Source organism: Orbicella faveolata, unplaced genomic scaffold (assembly GCF_042242905.1).
Source record: "Orbicella faveolata isolate gen_17 unplaced genomic scaffold, um_ofav_v1 contig_35, whole genome shotgun sequence".
In the NCBI taxonomy this organism is placed as follows: domain Eukaryota; kingdom Metazoa; phylum Cnidaria; class Anthozoa; order Scleractinia; family Merulinidae; genus Orbicella; species Orbicella faveolata.
Genome location: NW_028301564.1, coordinates 17,935,762 through 17,960,375, shown reverse-complemented (window position 1 = coordinate 17,960,375; position 24,614 = coordinate 17,935,762). Strand labels below are relative to the sequence as shown.

The following is a 24,614-nucleotide window of genomic DNA, read 5'->3' as shown; positions in this document are numbered from 1 at the left end:
TTGCTTCTAGAATGATGCGCTGAAATGTAGAACATTGCAGGGCTGTTTAAATCATTTTCAATTCGTGTTACGCACTTTGTAGCAAATATTTTTTTACTCCCTCTGATCCACATGCAATTTGGGTTCAAACAAATTATTAAATGAACAATTTTTATTTCCATTTTATTTTTCCAATATCACGCTCAGGACTAACCTACTAGCATTCGGAGTAGGCGGCACAGTTTTTCGAAATAACCGGTTAAATGCGCCGGTTGCCGGCTTACTTGACAACCCTGAACTGCATTATTAATTCAAGAAATCTTGATCTTTAAAATTACTGTTACTGTTGCTGTTACTGTTAGGTCCAAATTACAAAAAAATTGCTCCTGATTTCTGTGCAATATTTGCTATTTTGTATTTTAAAATCACAAACAACTTATATTATGTAATCCGTTCCAAAATGACGGTAATCAGGGGCGCCTTGAATAAATAAATTTGATCATCTGTATGTGCATTTACTGTTTCTAAGATGTTTTACTGCCCAGCATCTGCTCGTAACATTACACTTACAATCTGTAACCTCTAGCTTGGTAGTTTCATCGAGGGCCGCAGGTTCACTAGCGCTATGCACTATTTAGCCTAATCCGAAAATAAAGTTTGTATCAGTATTGTATCAGTATTGTGTCAGTACTGTATTGCCCTACTGTATCAGGAGTGTATTCTATTTGTGGCCATCTATGTTTTGGCTGATCAGATCTTTTACAGGTCTTAATATACCAGCAGTATTTTCGTTTTAGGTCCTTTACCACATCTATATAAATGAGTATGGAAACTGTACATAAAAATTTCAATAATTTGAGAGGTACGGCAAGAAAGGCGTTCTCACGTCCGTGCCAGTGCGTCGAACTGGAAACTAGTTTACGAAACCGGAAGTCGGAAGTCTGAACCAAATCGAGGTCATTACGTGGCGCAGTTGCGCAACAGGTTTAACATACGGGAAACAACGCCGGAAAGTCGTACTCGTGTAAAATTTTGTGTCACTGTTTTCTACAAAATTCCAGTATTCTTACCATTTTAAATAGGAATTTCTAACTTTTAGGTGAGTATAAATGTACAATAATCATTATCTTGGCTCTGGGAAGTTGTTTTCTCTCCAATTACCGCTGTTATTTTTGGCATAGAAGATTTACATGTTACACTGCACCGGCAAATGATAATTCGGTTGTGAAGAATTACGTGTCTTCGTATAAAGAAATATGCAGGCTTGAGATCGATTTTGCATTGTTTGCCAAACTACTACATGCTGAATGTTACCTCGTAAAAGAAGCCACGCTGGCACATCTATCGTGTACAGTTTAAGTTCTTTTTTTAGAGAAGATGATAGTTCTTTACGTAATTTTTGGCACGTCATCACAAGCACTGCTTATATAGCCTAGTTATCTCCAAGATTTACTCCCTTCGAGTGAAACATAAGCAGTCTCAAATAAGAGCTGCCAGCCGAGGACTTTTCAGCTTCTATCTTACACAAGGTTTTAAAACGCCTTAAAATGGAGATAGCTGACGAGCATGAATTTAGCAAACTTCGATTTAATTTGTAAGTTACCAGAACGTGTAGTTAATTTAAGCTAATTCGATTATATTGCAGACGGGTTTGTTGTGAAGGTACGTACTGTAGGTCTCAGGGAGTTGTAACTGTATTTCTGTAAATATTTGTAGGTTTGTAGCAAAGATGTTTATGTGGGACTGGTTTACTGGAATGTTAAACTATTTAGGTAAGTTCTGTCTATTTAGATGGTCAGCAAAGTCAGTTTTGACTGTACAAATGCAATGGTGTAGTTGCTATGTATGTTGCGTGTAGTCATATAATAGCAGCAATCTTCGAAAAGCACTTAAAAATTAATCAACTGCACTGTATTTTCTGCTTTATACATGACATACATTTTACGGCTTTTTTCAAATTGCTGTGTGATGAATGTTATTTGGGGGTTGTTAAATACATGCATGCAGCCTTGCTTGCTACAGTCAAATATCCTTTACCACCTGTTACAGTTTCAATATAAGGCACACTTCCAATTTGTCCTGCCTGTGCCTACAATGGCTGCAATGTATATGTGTGTAAACTGTTCGTGATGTACCTGAAAAGTTTTGCATGCTTACTCTATTTTAATTTGAAAGAGCTGGTTGAGATGAAATAAGTACAATGTAATGTAAGATCCATGCTTTTAGGTTGACATCCTAGGCAGTTTTATCACACATGTAACAAGTTAGAGTCCTAACAGAGCTTAACACTGACAACTGCATGTTTATGGCATCACTTTGGATTTTTATAAATGCTTCAATGTGTACTTTTTGGTATAGTTTTCATTGTGTTTCGTGGCATTATTTGTTTTATTTGATGCAAAGAATTTGAGTTTATTCAAAACATGGTAAATACATCTAATGTGTAGATGAGAACCACATATACCAGATCGTTTAGCAGTCAAGCATCAAACACTATATAAAGTGAAAGTGTTTCATCTAGCAGAAATGAATATCAGCTGATTGGTTTCGCATAATTGTATGTAAGTAGTATCACGTTCTGTATAAATCAGACACAAAACCAAAACCAAAACCAATTGCATTTTGGTTTGCTTGTGACATGAAGAAAGTCATAGCCTGTGTACAGCCGCCCACTCTCCTCAAGAAAAATCAAAGATGGGTGTCTGTGTGTTTCTGTTGATAATCGTGCTCCTTGTATAAACTAGTAGTAATCAGAGATTATGAGAGTGCGTTCGACGCTCTCACTTTAATATATAGTTTTATATCGTAAATAAATGATTTCACTAGCTGACTTTCAACCTTTGTCTATTGCTAAAATGAACATTTTTCAGCAGCAACCAAGGTTTTACAGTCAGATATGCTTTAGTGTCAAAGTCCATTCTAGTGAAGAGGTCATGATTTGTTGATACGTTGTGTGACGCTGCCAGTTTCTGTAGTCGCTCAAGCATAGAATATTTAAATTACGTACATTATTCTAAGCTAGCATTTGCAGTAGCATACTCGTTTCGCGACTAATTCAAGTATTTCCCCTGATGAATAAAGTAGTCTTATGGATCTTGCTTTCAGAGTACTTTTCCACCGATTCCAAACAATAAAATTTCGACCGGATAAAGACTGAGCTATCTGTCACAACTGGAACTAATCAACAAATGCAATCAAAATGTAGCTGTTCCCACGGTTATCATCACAAAGCCAAGTCGTGTCAATAAACAAGGACAATTGCCTCAGATTGCGATAAATGCTGCCATCGAAGCGTTTAAGTTCACCGAAATCTAATGCTGAGAGCACATAATAGCGAGGCATACGGCGACTGAATGGAAAGAAGTCAAAAAAAAGATCCATCGGAAAGACGAGCTCACATGGCCTGCTCACATACTCACATGTTCGCCACATGTCTTATCACACGTCTTAGAATTAAACGGTACCAGTTTACTGGCTGTGACATGCCCCTGCAAGAATCAAGCGGGGTGGCCATTTTGGTGTCCTTACAGGAATGTGGTTTTTTTCAGCCTAGAACCATGCACAGGGAGATGAACTCTGAAAAGCCACAGGTCAAAATTAGGTTTACTTTCCACTTCGTCGAACACAATTGAAAGGCCGCGTGCAAGAACATCCCCTAGATTTTTTGGCCATTTTGAAAGTGCTCAAAAATAGCTGAATTTTGGCATGTAGGCTTCGTTGTACCTGAGAAACATTGCTCTGAATTTTTTTTGGCTGGGGCGCTCTTCGTTCTCGAGAAATAACGTATGCAAAAAGCTCAGTTTTCCAAGCAGCATCTTTTGGAGATCTTTTGTTGAACAAAAAACAAAAGAAACCTTATTATTTTGTTGAACAGCAAACAGGCAGACTGTTTATAGTGTATTCCACTGAATCTTAGCTGTCTTAAAGTCAAAGGAAAATAGTATATAGAGCGGAAATCTGGGAACAGATCGTTTACATCGGTTATTGTGACGTAAACACAACACGTGAATCGATCAAGCGGCAAACGAAATACCATTGAACGAAAAAGAGATGTGCCGCATTAGAGCTCTGTCAACTAATATCTTAAGCATAGTGTTAAAGTACCTTGTGTGCCTACCTGGTGGTTGAGAGGCATCATAAAGCCTCAATAAACCTGTAAGTCGTCAGCACGTTTTAAAGAATCAAAATGTGTTCTGAAACTTCGAAGGTAGCTGATATACCGTAATCGTGTTATCGGCGTTTGAAGTCAGATCGAGCCAGGCAGCAAAGTCCAAGAGCAGTTCTTGCCCAAGAAAAATACCCTCTCGTGAGTTGTGGCCCATTTGCCAAGCATTGCTAGTGTCAAAGTTTGGAAAGCGAGAACTGGTTTTTGACTTATAAAATTTGTCTTGTATCGAGCGCCATGTTTTCCCGCGCACGAGGTGTAAAGACCCTTCCCGGCATGCATTGCGATCACGTTCTGCTCGCATTTCTCGAACTGGTAACTAGATTGTTTCGGCTTTTTTCATTTAAAGGTAATAATGGCCAACAAGTAGCAATCGATTGTAACATAGATCTGTGATCCAGGTTGTGTTGATTTTATTTCATATCGGCATGATTTGTAGTGTTTTGAACTTCTGGGATCAGCGGACATGCAGATGTATGGAGACCCGTACGTTGCGCAGAAGGGTTAATTTGTTAATCTGTTAGGCAGTGCGTGACATAAAGCTACGATCGCGTTTGTTGAAAAATATGTATTTATCTCGTGATTTTTAGCCATTTAAGACGTTGCTGTATTTGGAAAAGTGCTTATTTGATGTTTATTTGTTCAGTGCAGATAATCATTGTCCCAGATAACCAAAGTAAGTTCCAGATGTTAACACTATTTTCCGGCCGCCATATTTTACCTATTTAAACCCGAAATCAACATTTTTGAGCTTATATGTTGCGTGAAATTAACATTTTGCTGTTTTCTAAGTGAAATCAACATTTTTACGTATTTAGACCTGAAATTAACAATTTTTAGCTTATACATTGCGTGAAATTAACATTTTGCCGTTTTCTAAGTGAAATCAACATCCTTGCCGTCACGCATTACTGTGAAATCAGCATTTGTACCTATTTAGACCTGAGATCAACATTTTTGAGCTTATAAGTTGCGTGAAATTGACATTTTGCTGTTTTCTAAGTGAAATCAACATCCTTGCCGTCACACGTTAACATGAAATCAACATTTTTACCTATTTAGACCCGAGATCAACAATTTTTAGCTTATACATTGCGTGAAATTAACATTTTGCCGTTTTCTAAGTGAAATCAACACCCTTGCCGTCACGCGTTAACGTGAAATCAGCATTTTTACCTATTTAGACCCGAAATCAACATTTTTGAGCTTATACGCTGCGTGAAATTAACATTTTGCCGTTTCCTAAGTGAAATCAACATCCTTGCCGTCACGCATTAACATGAAATCAGCATTTTTACCTATTTAGACCTGAAATCAACATTTTTGAGCTTATACGCTGCGTGAAGTTAACATTTTGCTGTTTTCTAAGTGAAATCAACACCCTTGCCGTCACGCGTTAACGTGAAATCAGCATTTTTACCTATTTAGACCTGAAATTAACATTTTTGAGCTTATACGTTGTGTGAAATTAACATTTTGCTGTTTTCTAAGTGAAATCAACATCCTTGCCGTCACGCATTAACGTGAAATCAGCATTTTTACCTATTTAGACCTGAAATCAACATTTTTGAGTTTAGACGCTGCGTAAAATTAACATTTTGCTGTTTTCTAAGTGAAATCAACATCCCTACCGTCACGGGTTAACATGAAATCAACATTTAAACCTTTTTTGACCTAAAATCAACATTTTTGAGCTTTTACGTTGCGTAAAATTGACATTTTGCTGCTTTCTAAGAGAAATCAACATCCTTGCCATCACGCGTTAACATGAGTCAACATTTTAAGCACTTTTGACCTGAAATCAACAAATTTGAGCTTATATAAGCTGCGTGAAATTGACATTTTGCTGGTTTCTAAGTAAAATCAAAGTCCTTGCGGTCGCGGCGGGTCGATCCTTTGTTATAATAAAGCGAGGCGAGACTTCGACTTATAACAAAGGCTTGGCTTGGCTATTATAACAAAGGATCGGCTCTGTTTATCATAACAAAGGCCCGGCTTCATTTATTTGAAGGACTCGGCGGGAAAAGGGCGTCAGGTATTTTAATCAAAGGTGAACTTTGTCGAAAATGCTCCAAATTTTGCATGCAGTTTCGTTCAGGTATGCTAAGCAATGTCCCGTAGTTTTCGCGCTAAAGTTCGCTTCGTTCCCGAGATATTGCGTATGCAATAAACCACTCGGTTTTTCCAACCTGTGTGCCTTTTTTGCATACGTTATTTCTCGAGAACGAAAAGCAACCCAGCGAAAAAAACTTCAGAGCAATGTTTCTCAGGTGAAACGAAGCCCACATGCCAAAATTCAGCTAGTTTTATGCACTTTCAAAAATGGCCGAAAAATCTAGGGGACGTTCTTGCACGCGGCCTTTCAATTATCCATGCATTAAAACCATTTCATTGACATGACACGCAGAGACAACAAAGGAAATTCCTCTCTGCACATGATCATCGCGTGAGGCAGTTGATGACCTTTGCTATGTTCTCAGAAGCAAACATACTGACTACCATCTATTAATCTGGCTTTTAAACTTCAAAATTCCTACTTGTAAATGTGGCTCTCACTCACAAAGTGTAACACATTTCCATTGCCGACTCTTGAGATAATTTTCACCATAAGCAATAAAATGCAAAGCACTGCATTCAACAATGTACATGTATGTGTACAAACATCACATGTTATTAAACCCCAAACAATCAGTAACCAATCAGGTTGTTTTTTCACGCATTCTGGAAAAATTACGTGGCTGTGAACACAATTATCATTGCCAAAACACACACACACCCTTCTTCTGATTTTTCTTTAGGAGGGTGGGTGGCTGTACACATGCCAATAACATCTGGGACTGATAAAAATGGAACATGGAAAGTGTTAGTGATGCAAACACTTCATTTTTATAAAAAATTTATTTTGGCCTGAGGGAAAGCTTAAGTCTTTTATTTTCCTTTCAAGAACCCTATAATACTGCATTTTCTGATCTCTTGTTTTCTTTAACTATGTTTTCCAGGTTTAATGAAAAAGACTGGTAAATTAGTATTCTTAGGACTAGACAATGCGGGTAAAACAACCTTACTACACATGCTGAAGGATGATCGTATGGCACAACATGTTCCTACTCTTCATCCAAGTAAGTGTTTATGATACAAGTAGTTTTATGGATCCAGCTACAGCTGTAAGCTCTTGAGCTGATGTTATTGTTTTGATTCATAGCATCAGAGGAATTGTCTATGGGTGGCATGAAGTTTACAACGTTTGATCTAGGAGGTCATAAGCAAGGTACAGTGATGTAGGATGTACAAATAATTATACTGTAGTGAGTAGTGATTCATATCATTAGTTTCTGTTTTAGCAACTCTCTGCTACACTAGTAAATCCAGTAAAACTGGGTAATGTTTCAAAAATAAGAAGGAATTCACAGCAACACCAGGGCTGGCCCTGGGTGAATGTTTCCCCCTTCATTCGGAACAAGTTAGATTTCCCTCTTGGGCAAGGAACTTTCTCTGCTCACTTGTCAGGTGGGCAAGTGGTCAGCCAAGTCATTGGTCAGCTAAATTTAAAGGGGTCTGAGGTCAACACCCTACATGGGCAGCTTCCAGACCTGGTAATTAACTAGAGTGAAACTTCAATGTACTTGTTACTGGTCCATGTTCTATAATTAGGAAACACAGCCAAGCCTCCACTAATGGACATGTAGGTAACATGTAGACATCCTTTATAAGTGGACATTAAGTAATGGTCCCAGCCACAAACAAACCTCCCAGATGTACATGTAGACACTTCTCCTACCATGTGGCACTACATTTTTACAGGTTCGAGTTTTTCAAATTTTGCGGTTTTTTCCACAATCCCCCCAAAAAATGTTCCTGCGAAAAAAAATTCCCACAAAAATTTTCATACAAATTATACATACAAATATCACCAGTAGAATCAAGTTGCTGCCGCCATTTATTTAAAACAACTCTTTCATTCAGAAACAAAACGTTCCAAAATAAAAAGTTTACAGGGGAGGATTGTCTGAAGGTACTCCGCTGTGAAGAGCATCTACAATTCCCCACAAGAACACTACATAACTGTGATAGAGTGAAACTGATTACTGGATTACTTTGTTTTACATCTCTTCATGTTGTTTCACCTGTCAACTGCATGCAGTTAGTTCTGCAAAATACAAAAATCAATGATTCGCTAACATCAACTCCCACAAAAATTTAGTACCACACAGTAAGTGGACACTTTTTCAGGGGGTGTTCATTTAGGGAGGTTTGACTGTACATGTACATGTAGTTTTTGAAGTTAGTTTTTAACCCATTGACTCCCGTGCCGTCTGTAACCGCCCATGCGTAAAACCCCTCCAATTTCCCTTGCTGCCCGTAACCGCCCAAAAAAAAGCACGTGGGGACAATAGCCTTTCCTACCCTCCTGAAGACTTTTTTGTTCTCTCATTGTTCTATTGTTCTTGAGGACAAATAAACCAATCGGAATCAACTCACTGAGCATATTTTTAGAGGACTTTAGGTGTCCTAGAAAGACAGTTTTTCTTCTTAAAATCGTGTGCTCATAAAGTGCAGTTTATCAGGCGTGCTGCGGGTCAAATCTACAAACTTCACAGGCCTTGTTTTCATTCCTAACATGGAGAAATTACTGCTTTGGGATTTAAAATAGAAAAGAAAAATTCAAGTCAATAAGTAGGTGGCCTCAGAATGGAAGATCAAGGAGTACAGAGTCCTCAAACCTTTCTGGTGAAGAATTTTTCCTTCCTTCAACCACTGCGAAAACATGACGATTGGTGCGCTTTCAAGTGAGTTTTGAATACAGATCACGGACTTAAAGCAGCTTCTTGGACTTTTGAAAACAAAAATGGTAATGTACATTATTGCTTCAAAGTTGAATTCAACTTTTGGAACAATTGGTAATGCCATGGCCAATAAAATGACTGCAAAAGTGGTCAGGAGAAACTCAGAGCTTTTGCTTTAGTGTGAAGAATTGATTTGAACATGCGATCATGCAGCGAAGCACGTCTGTGAAATTTTGAACATAATTATTTTTTGCTTTTAAATAGGTTTCTTTGCTTCAGCTTGAATGGAAATTTATTGTTATTGAACTTCCTTTCATATTTCTTTTATTTGGTGCCCTGTTTTGGGGAATTTTAGGTTTCAAAAGTGAACAGTATTTTCACACTCTGGATTTCTGCATATTTAATTTACGCCGACCGCCATGGTTTGTTTGATTAGTTAATTCGCTTTGTTCAAATGTATTTTTTGGAGTGTTATTCAGCTACTACAGAACTACTGAGAAAAGAACTAAGTGGCCACTAATTTAGCACAGTTGCAATATGATAGATCTCGGAATAATTAGCTTGTTTTTGTTGCCTTTTTGACTTACAACTTTCATCTTTCTTTCGTAGCACTGTAATATTTCGTCGCACAGTAAATAAATTATTTGATTTCTTGTTTGAAATTGGTTTTTAAATGTGCCTTTCGCATTTATTTTCCATTGTTTTGTCAAATGCGAGCCATTATAGTACAAGAATGGAAATTCTGTTGTATCTGGTTTCAATCTGTCCTCTGAAGTCTATAATGACTCATTTTTGCATTATTCAATTTTCTCGGCTTCTGTTAGACATTTTGTTGGGGGGCAAAGAAATAATATAATTTCTTGTTTTCTCATCAGTTTTAAACATCAAGTTGAGTTCTTTTTGGTGACATTTTATTAATATTTTGGCCCTTCATTTATTCAACTTAGAATGAACAATGTCTTAAAACCTAATCTTTTGTGTGTGGTTACTGCGCATATGGTTTATTTTTAGCGCTTGTGCTTGTCCTAAAATGTTCAAAAATCGCCAGAAATTTAGGGGTGGGTTGCGTGCAATTTCATTCAGGCATCAATGGGTTAAATAGTTATGCATGTACATGTAACTGAGCTAAAGACAATTTTAGCATACGTGTACTTTGCTCTGAGGTACAACTGGAGATGTTCTGATGGTAGTGCTCTGTTCCATAGCTCGTCGCATTTGGAAAGACTACTTTCCTGCTGTTAATGGAATAGTTTTCATCATCGACTGTGCTGATGGAGAGAGACTTCCTGAATCCAAAGTCGAACTAGAGGTTTGTTTAGCACAAGTAATAGTAATATTTGCACTAAGTGGGGAATTCAGGAGGTAATCGTACAAGTACCTGTAACTTGATGTGGCTCAGCATGATTACCTTCTCAATTGTACCGCATGAAGTCCAGTTACTACATGCAGTAATTGTATCAACTTCTTTTGAATGGAGCAGAGTGATAATTGCATTCGACGAAGTGGAACGCAAACCTAATTTTGACCTGTGGCTTTCCAGAGTTGGTTTCCCTGTGCACAGTTATAGGCCGAAAAAACCACATTCCTGTAAGGACACCAAAATGGCCACCCTGCTTGATTTTTGCGGGGGCATGTTACGGCCAGTAAACTGGTACCATTTAATGCTAAGACGTGTGATAAGACACATGGCGAACATGTGAGTATGTGAGCAGGCCATGTGAGCTCGTCTTTCCGATGGATCTTTCTTTGACTTCTTTCCATTCAGTCGCCATATGCTCCACTATTATGTGCTCTCAGCATTAGATTTTGGAGAATTTAAATGCTTCGACGGTAGCATTTATTGAAATCTGAGGGAATTGTCCTTGTTTATTAACACGACTTGGCTTTGGGATGATGACCGTGGGAACAGCTACAGTTTGATTGCATTTGTTGATTAGTTCCAGTCGCGACAGATAGCCAAGTCTTTATCTGGTCAAAATCCATAAGACTACTTTATTCATCGGGGGAAATACTCAAATTAGTCGCATCAAGTTTGTTTACGATAAACGACCATAGAAACAAACACAGGATTGCAAATGCTAGCTTAGAATAATGTACATAATTTAAATATTCTATGAAACTTGAGAGTCTACAGAAACTGGTGGCGTCACGTAACGTATTAACAAATCATGACCTCTTCACTAGCATGGACTTTGACACTGTATGGCAACCCAGAAGGGTCACCTACCATTTTTATTTTCTTAGTGTTTGTTTTAATTTTTGTTTTCATTTTCGTTTTTTGTTTTTTTTTTTGATTTTTGTTTCCATTTTTTTGTGTGTGTTGTTTTTATTTTTAATTGTTGTTTCCGTTTTTGTTTCTTAAATTTTTGTTTTTGTTTTGTTTTTGTTTTTCATTGTCATCTTTTCTTTTCTGTTCAAAAAATAAAAATGCAAACAAAAATAAGAACAAAAACAAAAATTAACAGAACAAAAACAAAAATTAAAAAACAAAAAACAAAAACGGAAACAAAAATAAAAAAAACAAAACAAAAATGAAAACAAAATTGCAAAAGGCCAAAACAAAATCAGTGAGTATAGACCATCATGCTTTGCTGGCAGTATCCATGACAAGACCGTTGTGTGATCTTTTGGCCGTCAAGCGTAGTCACGCATCGGTTACTATAAACTCTATGGCCATTTCATTGCTGGTCTACTTGTCATGGGAGAAGAATACAGCAAGTACAAAGGTCACAAAGATTTCAAGTAAAGTCAAGAATATTTCTTCATCGACTTCCTTAACTGGTAAAAAGGTGTTAAAAGGTCGTTATATAAATAAAACAACCCTCCAAGTTGCGACCATTTTAGTCGCCATGGCGACTAGAATTTTGGAGTTGGCGACCAAATTAGAGCGCAAGTCGCTAGCTTGCCGACTAAAATTAACGTGACCTATGCGTCAGGAGCTTAAGCGGACTATCATCCGGAGCGAAAAGAAAAACGTTCTGAGCATTAAGAATTCACTTTGCAAAGCTAGTTGTTGTGGGATTTTAACCAACAGAAATGGAGACTGAATAAAATGAAATGTTACATGGTAAACAAAGATCAAGGAATTGCATTCAGTTGAGCTTGGGACGCGACGAAATTCGTTCCACTCGACTGAACTTTGGCACGTGACAATTTTACCTGGAAGCGTGAGACAACGCACGCAATCCGGTCATTTGCCTTCGAAAAGAAGAGGATTGCAAAAGCTTGGAAAGCTCGACGGTGACAAGATCCACAATACATTTGAGAAACATCCAGATGTATTTGAGAAACTTATTTTGTTTCAGTGGACATGAAAATACTTGACTTTACAGCAAACTTGATAACACAAGCAAGGGGGATTCTATAAATAAAAAAAACTGTGATGAAAAGCGGCTCGCAGTCGTAAATAAATTTCACTTGTGGGAACGAACCTGGGTTTATTTTTAAATTGTCAAAGATTTCATCAATAAAAAATATCTGTCTTAATGATTGTCCCAAAACTAGTGAAAGTATTTTCGCGTTGAGTATTCGCGTTTCGCGGTTCGCATATTAAATTCAAAACGACAAACAATTTGAGCATGAACTTTTCTGTCCATTTCAATACAGTCTTTAATTTTCAGATGAAGTTTTATATCGTTTGCTTGTTCAAGCAGAAAATGAGGTTGAACATTTAAAAAAGATCATAAGCGATAAGGTAAAAATAGTGTTCACTTTATGGTCTCAGCAAGAATTTGATGCCGCCTTGATAAACATTGGAAAACTTTCCGCCATTCAGCTGCGAATGAGGCCATCTTATGTTAACTTGGTATAATCTGTGTCATTTGCACAGCTCCTGTTGTGTGAATTATGAATGATATACACAAATATTTCTGTGTTTTGTGAAGCGACTTTTTTTCTTAATTTTCATCAAATATTTTCGCGGGAAAAATGGCAGTAAACATACGTTTCATTCATACATGCTCACGCTTTTTGATGGTTGATTTCACAACCAGCGCCAGTGCTCAAGCAAGAGTTTATAATGAAGATAGTCTGAACCTTCGGTTTTTGATATTTGTAGTGTCACCTGTAAATCGATGGAGCTATTTGAAGGCACATACATTTGCATTATTATAAGCATTGTAAAAGATTTATTGAAAGTGAAAGCCAATCAATTTAAAATGACTGAATGAGAACTGTGATCAACTCACAACACTGTTGCAAGTAATATAGTACTTTTTCATTGTGACCAGAAACTATTTCATTTGATCATCAATCATTCCAATAAAAGCATATTTGAATCAACATTAGGTAGTTCTTTCACTGAACAGGACTTCAATTTACCTGGTGGTTCAAGGAAAATGTTATTAATAATACAGTTAGATAATAATAAGATTATTATTTATTATCAATTAATTATTAATTTATGCATATATTTTGGCGACTAAAATTTTTCACTTTCGACCAAACCTGAACAGTCAGTGGCCAAATGGCAACTAAGGAAAAAAGTTAACTTGGAGGGTTGTAAAAGCATATCATTTTCAGAGCTCTCACGCCTCGCGCAAACGAATGTAATCTTAAGCTCTCACAATGAACTAATTATTGCACGCAGGCCTTCGGAGCTTGCAAGACATGCCTCCTTTGATTTGAATGTCTGGCTACGGCCCTACACTTCTACTGGCTTCAAAAGCAGCGAAGAAATTATTTTCACATTCTATGATGATCGTTTCATTGTTTGCGTGTTCTGTGTTGTATTTCTATTTAATTGTTCAAGGTTTCCATGTTTGAGTGTGATAGAAACTTGACAGATGCAAACATATTGCATGTGAGCTCCTTTTGGCAAAGGAGAAAATATTGGAAGGGACCCATACCTTACTTAGGCCACTGAGGGAGGACATGAGCATTTGTCATGATATTTGTCTTAGTCCTCAGAATTTGCCTTTCGGTACCCCACACGAGTGGCACACAGTACAAAGACCCCCTTTGTGGTAAATGTCCCGTACTTACTACTTTCATGTCATCGATTGTAAAGTTCCCAACTGCAAGTGAAGCATGATAGTCTATACTCATCAATTTTGTTTCGGCTGTTTTCGTTTTCATTTAAGTTTTTGCTTTTGTTTAATATTGTTGTTTTTGTTTCCTTTTTGATCACAAAAAACGCAAAACAAAAACCAAAATTAAAGCGAAAGGCAAAACGAGTCTTGTAGGTGTGATTTCGTTGTAGCATTCTGGATGTCTGTTGTTCTTTGGCTTAAATCCTTGCACATTGCTATCGATTCTTTAAACGACTGTGACATAATTTTTGGATTGACGCAAAAGAGGTCTCATTGGTGGCTTTTAAATCATATTATCATCGCTGGAAAGCTAGTTATTTACCACAGTTGTCTGAAGAATATTTTACCATCATTGCGTCATCTCATGATAAAATTAGATCACATCGAATCCATTGAACAATCTATAGCCATAAAGAACAACTGACTTAAAATCCATGAAGGAAAGTGGAAGCCTCTCATTAATTAGAGACACTTATTTATGGGGCGCCGTTTGTAAATTTATTATTTAGACCGAATTTATGCCATTTTCCCCTTATTTATAAATAATTGGAAATGCTACAAAATTTGTTTATAAATAAGACTCAAGAACTTGTCCGTTGATATGTAAATAATTATTTTAGGTACCTTCTGATTTATAAATAATCTTTTACCATAGAGTTATTATATATAAATAATAAACTAAACAACTTCAATTATTTATAAATCAGGTCATCTCTAAAATAGTTTTTTACATATCATAAAGTTTGTAAATCCCATTATTTATAAATAAATTACTTCGCCGGGAGTGTAAATTCATTATTTAGAAATAATAAATTTCACCTCACCGAGTGTAAATTTATTATTTAGAAATAATGAACTTCACTGAGTGTGTAAATCCATTATTTAGAAATAATGAATTTCTCCTCGCCCAGTGTAAATTTATTATTTAGAAATAACGAACTTCACTGAGTGTGTAAATTCATTATTTAGAAATAATGAACTTCACTGAGTGCGTAAATTCATTATTTAGAAATAATGAATTTCACCTCGCCGAGTGTAAATTTATTATTTATAAATATGAACTTCATTGAGTGTGTAAATTCATTATTTAGAAATAATGAAGTTTCATTTCGCCGACTGTAAATTTATTATTTAGAAATAATGAATTAAACGTGTGTGTAAACTCGTTATTTAGAAACTCATTATTTAGAAATAATGAAGTTTCATCTCGCTGAGTGTAAATTTATTACTTAGAAATAATGAACTTCACTGAGTATGTGAATTCGTTATTTAGAAAGAATGAAAGTATGAATGGCTGACCCAGCGTCTCTTGCCCGATCGATTTCAGAGGCTGTTTCTCGCGTTATAAGACAGTTATTCAGGTAGGTATGTAGCCTGAAACTCAGCAGTGGCGGATCTAGGGGAGGTTCCCCCCCCCCTTATTTTGGTTAATTGTGTTTAAGCGAGAATCATGCTTCAAATATCTATTACGTAGTTCTTATCCACTCAACAATTCGGCAGCTCACACTGCAACAGGAACAACGACAACGACAACGACAACGACAATGACAACGACAACGACAACGACAACGACAACAACTACTCAAAGGCCGGGGTAACAGGTAAATTTTAAGCCAAGAAATTGCTGCATGAAGAAAATGCAGAACTTTTAACATCGGGAAATCGAATAATGTATTTACATGCTTAGATAATTCTTTGTAGCCTGCGAACAGGCTCACGTTGGAGCACAAACACGCTCGGCGTAGCTGAGAGCGAGAAATCGACGGGCGAAGCCGCGAGAGGAGAAAGTCACTTCTTGGCGCCTCTTTCCCGCCGATCGCTATTCCTCTTCGTCACTCGCGCGTTTGATTCAAACGTGAGTTTGCTCGCAGGTTAAATTCTTTGTGACCTTTGTGACCTTTGGATGGATAGCTGTGTGACACACTTTGTTTGGCTTGATCAAGTCACGGCTGGGCATGTCTATTCCAGGCAAGTCCAAAGATCGTACACGTGGAAAGCTAAATTCATTTACGTTTAAACCATTATTGAATTTCAATAGAAATCAGACCTTTCACTTAACACGCCAAGCGATTTTTATTTTCTTCATGCAGCAGTTTCTTTTCTTAAAATTTACCTGTTACCTCGGCCTTTGAGGTTGTTAGTTGTTCCTGTTGCAGTGTGAGCCGCCGAATTGCTGAGTGAATAAGAACTCCATAATAGATAGCTGAGGCGGGGAATGGGGGGCGGGGGGGAGAGCGGGCTCCCCGAGCCCCTCCCCCAGATCTGCCAGTGCTGAATTTCAGGCTACATACCGCCGCCGTTACCTACTTGAGCAAGGGTAGCATTGACTGTCTCACTTATAGCGCGAGAAACAGCCTCCGAAATCGATCGGGCAAGAGACGCTGGGTCTGCCATTCATACTTTCATTATTTCTAAATAATGAATTTACAAACTCAGTGAAGTTCATTATTTCTAAATAATTAATTTCTAAATAATGAATTTACACACACGGTTAAATTCATTATTTCTAAATAATAAATTTACAGCCGGCGAAATGAAACTTCATTATTTCTAAATAATGAATTTACACACTCAATGAAGTTCGTTATTTATAAATAATAAATTAACACTTGGCGAGGAGAAATTCATTATTTCTAAATAATGGATTTACACACTCAGTGAAGTTCATTATTTCTAAATAATAAATTTACACTCGGCGAGGTGAAATTTATTATTTCTAAATAATGGATTTACACTCCCGGCGAAGTAATTTATTTATAAATAATGGGATTAACAAACTTTATGATATGTAAATAACTATTTTAGAGATGACCTGATATATAAATAATTGAAGTTGTTTAATTTATTATTTATATATAATAACTCTATGGTAAAAGATTGTTTATAAATCAGGACGTACCTAAAATAATTATATACATATCAACGAACAAGTTCTTGTGTCTTATTTATAAACAAATTTTGTGGCATTTCCAATTATTTATAAATAAGGGGGAAATGGCATAAATTCGGTCTAAATAATAAATTTACAAACGGCGCCCCATACTTATTTGTATATTTTTTATTGAATATTTATTGTATAGACACTTTTTTCTGTATTGTTAGAAAACTTATGTAGTGTTGTAATCGTTGTAAACGTTATTGATTTATTTCCGTTTCGGGTGTTAAGTATAAGTAGTGTGAAGTAGTGTAGTAAACAATATGGATGTAAAAGTAGTATGTAAAGTAATTAAGTAAATTACTATGTAGTGTAGAAGTGTGTGGTAGTGTAATATACAATGTAGGTGAAACTTAATGAATGTAATGTAATTATAAAAATAAATAAAAAGAAAAAAAACCAAAACTAAAACAGAAATTACAAAAACAAAATAAAAAACAAAAACAAGAGTTAAAAAATACAAAATTAAAAAGGACAAAAGAACAACACAAAAAATTTTAAAAAACAAAACAAAAACAAAAATGGTTGGTGACCCTTCTGGGTTGCCGTACACTATGCATATCTGACTGAAAAACCTCGGCTGCTGCTGAAAAATATTGATTTTAGCAATAGACAAAGGTTGAAAGTCAGCTAGTGAAATCATTTATTTGTGGTATATATATATTGAAGTGAGAGCGTTGAACGCACTCTTATAATCTCTGATTACTACTAGTAGAAAATCATGTGTGTATTTTTCATTGATTTTGGCAAAGCAAGGAAGAAACAAGAAAGAACCCTTGTAATTGCAAGTAATTGACATGCAAAATAGTTGGATGCCCATGGACATCAATTACACAAAAAAAGTCCATGCAAAGAACTGATCAAAATCAAGAATTTTTATAGTATTGCATGAAGACCTCTATTTTTACAAAATACATGTACATGTATGCATATACCTTAAATATAGTATGTATGTAGTATGTCATGTGTGCAAGGAGAATAATGATAGTAATACAAGGTTTATGATATCCAACTTAATCATATCCTTAACAAAATTGTCAATTGTGATTGGTTCTCCCGATGCCTATTTGTCATGTAATCGGTGCACGATTGCATGGGTGTCCAATTGCACATATCCAATTTGACCTTTTTTTAGTTGGACACCTGTAATTGTATACCCACATGATTTGCACATCAATTATGCATGCTTCAATGGCTTCCTTTACAATGTTTCCTAAAGTTTTCGAAACTAACGAAAAGTGCTACAGACAATTTCGTTTAAAAGATGTTCTCCAAAGCCATTTTTAATTCTGAAATTTGTTGAAGATATGATTAATTAGTAATTGGACCTCGTGTCATACATTTCAGAGAGTAATCGTGCTCGTAAATTCAAATTGGCCTTGCACCTCAGGCCCGTCCAATTTTGAAGTTACATGTACTCATGCAATAACTCCCTGAATTGTACTCCACTCAGTCCAATTACTATTACTTATTGCCTGTGGTTATTCCTGTACTCTACATGATCAGGGGGAATAATCTGTCCTTGAAATATGATTGCATGTACATGACTACTGCTAAATCCAACATGTACAGCAGAACAGCACTAATACTTCTTGGTTGTGTGCATTGTCACTACTGTATTTTAAAATACTTAGTGTTGTTTCTTGCTTCACAGAGTTTGTTGGCAGACGAACAGTTAGCAAGTTGCCCGGTGCTGCTTCTCGGTAACAAAATCGATATCCCAGGGGCAGCCAGCGAGGACTACATTAGACAATACTTTGGCCTTTATGGTCTTACAACAGGAAAGGTGCAGTGTACATGACATGCGAAGTGTGTTTTTTGACACTTAATTGTAATAGCATTGGTGATAACTGGGGTGCTTACCATTTGTCAGAAAGGAATCAGCTTGTCTGAATGAATGGCCCGTGAATAATGGTAAGGGTTTGTGTGAAATTAACAAACCAACCAAAAGAGATGGTGTTTACCCTTATCAAATTGGTTCATTTTGTTGTTTTTGATTGTGTTTTTTTTTTTTTTTTTCAATTCATGGGAGACTAAAGAAACAAGCAATTGAGGAGAACCTCTGGAAGTACATACATGCAATGTGAATGAAGTCCACAATTTCCATATGGATTTTGCAGAAAATGACTGTCTCACATAACTTTTGCACTAGAGTGATAAGCACTTCAGGGTGTATAATGTTACATCATACTCATAGTTTGGGTGATTCTTTTAAAAATGGCCTGTACATGACTTGTTTATCTTAAGCACAACAGTGATTTCAAATACCAGCACATTGTAGACCGCAGTTAACTAGCCCTTCCCTGTGAAATTGGTGAAATTGTATTGAACATCTGTACATTTTAGCAACCACACACCCTACAAACCACAAAATTCAGCATTGTTTTTTTTCTTTCAGGGGGCATTTTCAAGTTTTACTTTAAGGACCAACTAAGATAAAGCATAAATGTATATATGTTTGGAAAAACACATGCTTTGTTGTTTGATACTATAAATGTAATACAAACTTGTTCTGAAGATCTTAAATGCTGCATAATTAAATTGATCCTAGGTTTATCAAACTTCTTGCTCATATTGGAAGCCTTCATAAATCTATTTGCAGGGAAATGTCGCTTCAAAAGATCTTCAAGCCCGACCAATGGAATTGTATATGTGCAGTGTGCTAAAACGGCAAGGATATGGGGAAGGTTAGTTCTTGACATTGAGTCATACACAAAGATATTCAAAAACATGGCAAGTTTTGCAAAGTTGATCAAGTTTTGCAAAAACTTGGTGTTGCCAAAGTCTCACTTTTCCCATGTAAAAGTCTGGCCACAGTTTTAAAGCACATTTGTATCCACTTTGCATTGTCCGTGAATGAAGGTTGTACATGTACATCTACCAGGCTATTTACTTGGCGACTGTGTTTTAAAGCAACCCTCTATACAGTTGGGTAAACAAGCAACCCACAATGGAACAGGTGAGTGCAAAACCATTTTAAGATCATGATTTGGCTGAAAAAATTTATTCTGAAAAGTGCCTGAATTTTTGCATGCGGTCTTCAGTGTATTAGAACAACATGGTCCAGTATTTTTGCCGCTGGCAGAGATGTTGATTTCACTTGAAAAAAACACATGCGTGTTCACGTCAACAACCGACCGCAAAAACACTTTCTCCCCAACAAAACAGTTAAATGTAGATTTCACGAGAACGCATGACCACAGAGATGCTCAATTGACTTATGACAGAGCGAAATGTTGATTTCACGAGGCTCCTAAGGTTAGGGTTCTGTCCCCTGATCCCGTAAGTTTGAAACACTACAAATCATGCCGATTTGAAATAAAATTAATCGATAGTGACTTGTTGGCCATTACTGTATCTGTGATACTCCCTGTCTCAATAACTACGTAAAATCTACTTCCTCTTACTTAAATTGCTGTTTACAAGGCTTCTAAAGCCATGAAAACGTCCATTGCCCGTGATCGCAATGTATGCCGGGAAGGTTCTCTACAACTGGCATGCAGGAAACATGGCGGTCAATGCAAGACATATTTTATAAGTCTAAAATCAGTTCTCGCTTTCCAAACTTTGATGACGAAATGCTTGGCAAATGGGCCACAACTCACGAGAGGTTTGTTTTCTTGAGCAAGAACTGCTCCAAGACTTTGCTGCCTGGATCGATCTGACTTCAAACACAAATACCTAGATTTTATCAGTTTGTTCGAACATCAGAAAGCACATCGTGGTTCTTTAAAACTTACCAATGACTTACGGGTTTATCAAGGCTTTTTAATGCCTCTCAACCACCATGCAGGTAGGCATGCAAGGTACTTCAAAAGAACACTTCAATTGTTAGTTGACAAAGCTCTAAAGCATTGCATCTCTTTTCTGTTTGACGGTATTTCCTCTGATGCCTGATCGATTTCACGTGTGTGTTCCACATCATAAAAAGGGGTGTAAACAATGTTTCCCAGATTCCCACTTTGTATGCTGTTCTCTGACTTCAAGAGAGCTAACTGATACTGCAGGATTTGATTTTGACTTTGAACACTATAAACAGAAGCTACATTTTCGCATCGTATTGAGGTAAGGTACCGCCTTCGTTGCTTCAGAGAAAACTATCTTGACCCAGGCAGATTTTCTTCCAACAACGTGCAAACAAGTGAAAAAAACCCAGGTCAGTGTTTAAAATATAATTTGTGGTCAATTTGTCAAAAAAAAGGCCCTTAATTTGAGATAGTCTGTCTATTTCCTGTTCAACAAAAAAGTCCTAAAGACTCGGGTAGGAAAAGCCAAGTTTTTTTGCCTACATTGTAACTCGAAAACGAAGCGACAAAAATACACAACAATGTTCTTCTATTACATTGAAGACCATAAGCAAAAATTTAGGCACTTTTGAGAAAACAAAATTTTCATCTAAATCGTTACCTAGCATGGATTTGCACTCACCCCTTCAATCACTACATTTATTTCAGTCAATACAAATACAAAGTGAAGCACTTATGCAATGTACTTAGAGCGCCCCTCTTTAGGGAAACAATACAAGACGTATCTTTGTTTCGAAATATTTTTGTCTTGCATTATTGTGGTAACTTTCTTTTGACTGGTACTGTGGTAGCGTATTTAAGGTACATCAAACCACTATATTTTAGAAGCAGAGATATGGGAACATCTGCAAGAAATATTATATTTTGATTTAACTGAAAAACTATGATGGATTACAGCTAGCTGTACATGTATGCTTGCAAATTACATTGTATTGACCTTGTCACAGATTGATTGTATTCAAGTGCAAGTTAAAGTTACTTTGAAATGTAACTTTAAAGACCTGATTACCCAGTTCTTATTATATGGCTGTGTCTCACAAGGACTGGGAACTACCGAATTCATGAATTTGATTGGCTGAAATCGATATTGACCGCGGTCTAGATTTTCCCATTTAGACCGGTTTCATTTTGTGTTGAAAAAGTAGCAAACTAAACATACAAAATTGTTCACCATTTTCTTTTATTTTCTTCTCAATCATTTATGGAAGTGCCAAAAAGCCTGATGACAAAAAAAAAGTAAAGAGGACGAGAAAATTTCGGCAGGTTTAAGTTAAGCTCATCGTCTTTCGCACGCAAAATGTCAGCAAACCAGTTACAGTAAACGAATTAAAGTTTTCTTCTTTGCCATATAATAAACATCTTATTAACCGAGCTAAGTCGGTCTGTATGGGAGAATCTTGACCTCAGTCGTGTGTACAGACCTCACTGCGTTCGGTCTGTACTTGCTACCTCGGTCAAGATTCTCCCATACAGACCTCCTGCTCGGTTAATAAGAGCTAAATACAAACTTGGTTCATGCAAATTTGGTTGACTTGATTAATTATTTAAATTAGTATGATACTCCTATCCTCACTAAACTTGAGACGGATGCAAACTACAAATTGCTTGGAGACATAAGAATAAAACCTGCTATTAATAACTCAAGGGTTTTTTGTTGTTGTTGTTGTTGTTGTTGTTTTTCAGGGTTCCGGTGGCTGGCTCAGTATATATAAACTACCGTCCTTTATTTATGGAACAGAAAAGTGTTAGTTCATCCAATGTCTTCATCTAACAAAAATGGAAAAACACATGCAGAAGATGTGAACCACAAAAAAAAACCTGAATGAGAAAATAAGGGTTTTGTTCCCTTGACTTAAAGGATTTATCACAATATGCATTATTTTCCTATATGATTATGGCTCTTACCATTTCCAAGCTAAACTGATTGCATATCTGAGTCTGTATCATTAGGTTTATTGTGCTTACATTTTTTTTAGCTTAGCTTAGTAATGGCATCAAAAGAGCTATAAATTTTAAGTACATACAATGATTTACAAGTAGGAAGCAAAGAAACTGTAGGGCAGTTTCTCTGTTTTTCCTGTTTAAGATTACCCAAATGGACAGGTCTTGAGTTCAAATACACTGATAATGCACTTGATAGCAACCCATAGTGCCTGAATTAATAAATAATTGTTTTCCACAATCAAGGCACTATTCTATAAGGAATTATTTATCAAATTACATTTTAGTATATGCAGTTTGCTGTATTGATTTTTGCTGAGTTTTGGTAACACTATCCTGTGAAGAACAGTATCAGACCTCTGTTTTGTAAGTCACCCTGGTTCAACTGACTTATCTCCAGTTTCCTGTTATTAGAAGAAAGGTCCTTTAGTACATCTTGCAATTTTCTCGAAAGAGACAACTGGAGACAGGCCAGCTTGTGGTCTATTCACATGACAGGAGGTTTACCATGACTACAAAAACGAATATTTTCACAAAAATAGACCTACTTAATGCATTTAAAATGTTGAAATTTCATCACCTAGGTAAATGTTGCCCTGTTTTGTTAGGCTAGTACAGGTAGAGTTTTGGAATGACTCTTTTAAGTTTTTTTTTGTCGTATTCCATAGGAAGTAATTAATGAATTCACTTATAATAGTTTAGAATAATTTAACTTCAGCTCAAAACTTTTCCAGTTCCACAGCTGGTATAAATCACAAACTCTTTGTTGTGCCCTATTGGTCGCAATTGCAGCTACTTGCCATCTCTCAACATCTCCTGAAGTCATATTATTTTGAAAGGGTCACCACTATAAGACAGGAAAAAGTCATGTGGCTGCAAGTAATGCAGTTAGGACACTTGAAACGTGAACACTTGACATTGCTAAATGCTTTTGTCAATAATTATGGAAAGTCCAGTTGCTATGGTCTTTGAAAAAGAAAAGGAAAAATAAAATGTCAAGTGTTAACGCTTTGAGTGTCTTCACTGTGATGAAAATGGCCATTGATAGGGTTTGCTGGGTTTAATGGAAGTTTGCTGTGTTTTGTGTGGAGAAGACTCCTTGACAGTCATTATTTGGTTCAACATTTTTATTGAAGAGGACAATCACATAATGATCCAAATAACAACAGGAAAGGAGAGATTTTTGTACAAGTGCAAATTTAATTTAGTAAGTTGCACTGTACATGTGGAACTGGAAAAGTGAAGAATAATCGAACTCTGCTATTTCGTGGCCTTTTGGATCAAGATTTACAGGAAGATGAGAGGACTGATGTCAGACCAAACCTACTGGTTTGGATTTGTCCTCTTGTAAAATTTCATGTACATTGACATTAATGTGAAATAATTATTTTATATGTACAGTATTAAAGAACTGAAACTAAAAGTTGCGAATAGAGTTGTCTGAGCTGCATTATTGTTAGGCTGGATTCCTAGCGGTAGTGTGAGTTTGCAAGTTGCACCCCGGACTCCCAAAACGGCTGGAAATCGAGCCTACATTATTGTAGATACATATGAAAATGTTTGCGGTATTTTTCCATGTCTCCCACCAGAAATGGATCACTAGACTAGTTCTTTGAAAATTGGTAAATACTGACGGCGTCCAAGGGGTTCGGGTGAACATGATCATTTATTTCAAGGGAACAAGGGATATTTTCCGGATTAACTTGGGAGAACAAGGGTACTTATTGCCATCAGAAGCATATCACCGCTTCTGCTATATTGTACCCCTCATTGATAGGTAATAAGGGAGAAAAAGTGAAATTTTCAGGGGATCAAGAGAACATGCCACACCCCTGAGAGGCCCTCAATGCTGTTGATATGGGAAGCAACCCTAACCAGCTGTCTACAACAGTTGATCTTCTCAGGAAGACTGGCAAAGGTCCCAGTTTCCCCCCTCCTTATTCTAGGGATAGCGAATAGAGTGTTCTCACATGA

At 36.6% G+C, this 24,614-nt stretch overlaps 1 protein-coding gene across 2 annotated transcripts; it reads left to right on the top strand.

Annotated features, from left to right (window-relative positions):
- The first annotated feature begins 953 nt into the window (after window positions 1-953).
- Window positions 954-24,063, top strand: LOC110062902 (small COPII coat GTPase SAR1B-like). 2 transcript variants are annotated; one of them, XM_089272809.1, is made up of 8 exons: window positions 954-1,078; window positions 1,696-1,751; window positions 7,144-7,263; window positions 7,347-7,412; window positions 10,134-10,237; window positions 18,548-18,679; window positions 19,496-19,580; window positions 22,383-24,063. In XM_089272809.1, exons 2-8 carry the CDS (start codon window positions 1,709-1,711, stop codon window positions 22,409-22,411), a joined length of 579 nt encoding a protein of 192 aa, XP_089128935.1. In that variant the 5' UTR covers window positions 954-1,078; window positions 1,696-1,708; the 3' UTR covers window positions 22,412-24,063. The 2 variants fall into 2 exon arrangements, with proteins under 2 accessions (XP_089128935.1, XP_089128934.1); XM_089272808.1 differs by lacking the exon at window positions 954-1,078 and adding an exon at window positions 1,462-1,573.
- The last annotated feature ends 551 nt before the right edge of the window (window positions 24,064-24,614 follow it).

What these genes read in the sequence shown, in the direction of transcription:
- LOC110062902 (XM_089272808.1), top strand. Translation starts at nt 1,527, where the DNA reads ATGGAGATAGCTGACGAGCATGAATTTAGCAAACTTCGATTTAATTT. An exon ending in AGCAAACTTCGATTTAATTT is followed by an intron (nt 1,574 to 1,695) that starts GTAAGTTACCAG and finishes AAATATTTGTAG; the next exon opens with GTTTGTAGCAAAGATGTTTA. An exon ending in ACGGCAAGGATATGGGGAAG is followed by an intron (nt 19,581 to 22,382) that starts GTTAGTTCTTGA and finishes GTTGTTTTTCAG; the next exon opens with GGTTCCGGTGGCTGGCTCAG.